Source organism: Verticillium alfalfae, genomic scaffold (assembly GCF_000150825.1).
Source record: "Verticillium alfalfae VaMs.102 supercont1.14 genomic scaffold, whole genome shotgun sequence".
Lineage (NCBI taxonomy): Eukaryota > Fungi > Ascomycota > Sordariomycetes > Glomerellales > Plectosphaerellaceae > Verticillium > Verticillium alfalfae.
Window position 1 is genome coordinate 675952 of NW_003315025.1, and position 4487 is coordinate 680438.

Consider the following 4487-nt stretch of genomic DNA (forward strand, 5'->3'; position numbering starts at 1 on the left):
TCAGCGATTCCCTACGTCCCTAGGCAGGGAGACACGGCATCGTATTCTGCGACGGCGATAAGGCGCGCCGCAGAATTGGCCCAACAATGGCTCACCTGTACGAGATTTTCTTCTCGGTCCCCCAACTCTAACTCGTTTCGTCCTACGGTAAAGTTTGCCCTTTTTTCTTCGCATTGCAGGCGCCCATGATTTCGCTCTGCCATCCCCCTTTTATGTTTTCCGTGGCATTCGTTGCGGTGCGTGACCTTGGTGCGATTCCCATCACACTGTTGCTCCCCGCCAGCATTGGCCTTCTCGCCTTACGCTGCGCTGACCAGCCTCACGATCCCGATGACACCCGCCCGCCACGATACCCCCACTCGCCGGGGAGGGGAGGGGAAGGGGGGGGGGCCTAGCCACGGAGTTCGGCCCCTTTGGCCCCCCTCCCCCCTGATCGAGTGAAGCTGGACGTGTCGAAGGGTCGAAAGGGGGAGGGGACCGGGGGGGGAGGGCGGCCCAGGACGCCAGCCCGAAAGCTTAGCACACCAGATTCAACGTGACATATGCGGGCCATTTCCATCCTCCTGGCGCTGGCGTCTCGCCGATTGGCCCGGTGACCCATGCTCTCGCCAACAGACCCCTAGCCGTAGATCGTATTTTCCAGCTGCAAAAAAAATGCTGTTATCGGGCTAGCGCTCAACATCGGGAGGGGCAAAGGGGAGGCCCTGTTTTGGTGGTCTTTGGAAACGGTTGAACGGGTGCTCCCCTTTCCAGCGTGCGGGGAATGGTTCGACCCCTATATCGTTAGCCTCCTCTAGCCTGGGCCCTGGCTGGGCTCGTCGCCGACCTATTTTTTGGATGCAGCTGGGCGCCCGGCCAAAGAGATTTGGCCGCTTTGGACATGGGACACAGGGCGGGGGGGGGGGGGGGGGGGGTGTGTGTTGTGGTGCTCCCTGGCTGGCCCTTCTCGATACATTGGGGCTCAATTCTCTTTTTTTTTTTGAGTTGGGGTTAGCTCCGGGACATGGGGACTTGGCCTACCCCCCACCTACCTTTACCCTCCCAAGGGTTCCGTACCACCTTAAGGCAGGGTACCTATCTAGGGTACCTACCCTCAGCTTACCTACCTAGTTATAGTAGTAGCATGACGTCCGCCTCTCCGGTCCTCGACATTGTGGCTTCACCTTTATTTTTATCCCAACCTCTCTCTCCGTCTCTCTCTCTCTCTCTATCTCTCTCACTGCGATCTGTTTTCCCTGTTGGGTCGTCCCCCCAATCCATCGTACCCGCCGTTGTATTCTGGCCTTCTTCGACCCCCTTCCGCTGCGAATAATCCCCCCCCCCCCTCTCCACTGCTCGCCATCACCGCCCATCATGGGCCTCGCCTCCCCGGCCTCCATGTACCACCAGATGCGTGTGCGCGGCCTGCAAAGGCCCGCCACCATCTCCGTCGTCTTCGGCGCCGTCCTCGCCTTCGTCTATGTCCTGTTGCAGTCCTCGGCGCCTTGGAACCTGACCTCGTCACATACACGGTATGGCGAGCCCGCCCTCGCTTTTTGTCACTCGTGCCTTCTTCTGACAGCGCGCTTCAGGTTAGGGAAGGAGTACAAGATCCCCGTCCGCCAGATCGAGGGCCTCGCCGACGCCATCGCCGACATGTGGCGCCCGCTCGTCCTCGACATCAACGCCGACAACTTCACGGCCTGGCTCTGGGGCGACCACGGCACGCCGTACGTCATGCCCGCCAAGACGAAGCGCCACTGGACGACGCCCCTCGGCAAGGACGTGCTCATCCTCGACGTCGACACGCGCCCGCTCGAGCAGATGCGTTCCAAGGGCCGCGTCCAGAGCGACTATCGCGCCCTGTTCGAGGACGACCAGCTGACGCCGCGCTTTGCCGGCATGCTGAACCACTACATCTATGGTATGTTGCAGTGGAGAGAGAGAGAGAGAGAGAGAGAGAGAGCACAGGTGGAGCGCGCCGAGATTTTCTCTCAGGCTCCTGTACTTTCGACTACGACCCGCGCTGACCCTTCCTTCCCATGCAGCCCAGATCCATGGCTACGACTACAAGTTCATCCACGCCTCGGAGCTGTCCGACCGCCACCAGACGTGGGTCAAGGTGCCGGCCATCAAGGAGGCCCTGCTCAAGTACAAGTTTGTCGTCTTCGCCGACGCCGACGCCCTCTTCAACCAGCCCGACGTGCCCCTCGAGTGGATGCTCAACTACTGGAACGTCCACCCCAAGACCCTCGTCGCCATGGCCGAGGACCCCAACTCGCCGACGAACCAGGACCCCAAGGGCTGGGTGCTCTGGAACACGGGCTTCGTCGTCGCCCAGCAGGGCGAGCGCACGCAGGAGCTCTTCCGCCAGTGGGACGACTGCCCCTCGGGCCGCCAGTTCCCCGACTGCAAGCGCTGGGCCCACGACTGGGCCCACGAGCAGGCCGCCTTCGGCCACCACCTGCGCTACGCCTGGAACAAGACGGACGACCTGCGCGCCATCCCCTGCATGGACGCCAACGGCGCCCACCACTGCGGCGACCGCAAGTGCCTCGGCATCTACGTCTCGCACCACTGGGGCAAGAAGGACGAGCCCATCCAGGACCTCTGGCGCCTCGTCACGCGTGCCGTCACGCGCTACGCGCGGCAGGGCCGCCCCGATCCTCATCTTCAAGGCCTTCATCAACCCCATCCGCCCGCCGCCCAACTGGGCCTTTTACGATGAGATGCTGCGATTCGACGAGGCGTAGGTTGACTGCTCTTCTGCACGGCGCTCGGCACGAGTACGTGCCGCAGAATTTTTTTTGGGTGGTTTTACGGATTTTTTAGAAGGCAGCGTGTTTTTACGACTTTTCCTCTTTTCAGGCATCATGCTCTTCCGGGCATCATGCTCTCCCGGGCATTCTGGGCGGATGGGACTATCTGTCCCACCCCCTATTTATTATACAACAACAACAACAACAACAACAACCACAACCAACATCACAAGCCTTGTATTTGTCCGATTCAGCCTGCTTTTTCACCACGAAACTTGGGATACCGCTCGTTTTCCTAACGCCTGTACTACTACACGACGGCATCGAGGAAAGGTCTGCTTTCCGAAAACGACATGGGCGGGAGCTTGTACCTTGACGGGCTCAAAATGTCTTTCGATGCGAAGAAAATGCTTCGACTCTTGCGTTGCCAGCGAAATCACTTGGAAATAGAGGTCTCGCCTTCAAAGAAGAAGAAATTAGACCCGTTAGCGGCCGGACGGCCAAACCTGCGCGAGATTTACAGCGCTCTCCGATATCATGCTTCCCATCACCAACGATGCGATACTCGAGTCCAGAACCAGCACCCTATCACACGGTCCAATAACCCGGCGTCTCCCTTGTGTTGACAAACAGATGTCCCCAGCTCAACTTGTTGGTTCAGGGCGAGCAATTTGTCAGCACCATGCCTCACGAGAGTGCTGTTCTTTGCTATTGGGCACCAGCCCAATCGACTGAAACAAATAATGCACACGTTGCAACATCTTTCGCATAAGGTTTATCGCACAAGGTATATTGCACAAGGTATATTGCACAAGGTTTAGCTACTGGGTCCTCATTCCCATGGTGCCCGAGTCAGCATTCCCAATGCTACGCCCCAATCATGAGCCGCGAGCAGGCGACGCGCCAGTCTTCAGCGGCCCCCGTCAGACTCGGCAGTCCCTGGCATGGGGGCGGGCATTGTGGTGCCACATGCTGTCAGGGCTGTGCATACCACTCGGATCGAGGAATGCTGGCAATACAGGACACAGACACATTCTGGCAATCGAATGCCGCGAAGGAGGACAATACGCAGCGGTGTCTCGCGCCCTGCAGTTCCTGTCTCTATCAAGCTGTGCGCCAATCTAGCAGCGCCTTGCATGCGGCAACAAATCGCCCGCCCGCGATATATACCAAACCAGGTCGTTGAGCCCAAAATATAACCATCTTAATGCCATCTTGTCCCCGAGTCATTTCGTGATCGTACCTCATCGTCATTTGCCTGCTCGCTCACGTCCACAGCCATACCCACAGCCCCTACGACAGCCCAATACTGGCACTCATCGCAGGGTCCCAGGCCCCCCAGACCGCCAGCCCGACCTCGCCCCGCGCCCACGCCATCCCCTCCTGCGCCGCCGGCAGAAAGGCCAGCTCCGTCTCGGGTAGCGCCTCGGACAGCTCGGCCACGAGACACGCCCCGAAGCCGGCGGCCCACCAGCACCGCAGCCCCATCCTGTGCAGCAGCACGCCCCAGTGCATGACGACCAGCAGCGCCATGGGCTCGCCGCCGCCGACGGCCGCCGCGAAGCCGGGCCCGGCGAGGCTCGGAAACGAGGCGCAGTACCCCGGCAGCAGCCCCGTCGCGTCCTCGGCGAAGCACGCGCCCAGATGAAACACGGCGCGCCGGTACATCTCGTGCCGGGAGAGCGGCGGCTGCTGCTGCTGCTCGGCGTGAGAGGCCGCACGCGCGGCTTCTGGCTGTCGGGTAGTAGC

General features: G+C 60.5%; 1 protein-coding gene across 1 annotated transcript; it reads left to right on the top strand.

The window, feature by feature from the left end:
• Nucleotides 1-1377: 1377 nt before the first annotated feature.
• On the top strand, nucleotides 1378-2707 carry VDBG_09180 (conserved hypothetical protein; the record flags this gene model as incomplete). Its single annotated transcript, XM_003000639.1, has 3 exons — nucleotides 1378-1511; nucleotides 1572-1903; nucleotides 2028-2707. The coding sequence occupies 3 exons, from the start codon at nucleotides 1378-1380 to the stop codon at nucleotides 2705-2707; spliced, it is 1146 nt and encodes a 381-aa protein (XP_003000685.1).
• Between the last annotated feature and the right edge of the window lie 1780 nt (nucleotides 2708-4487).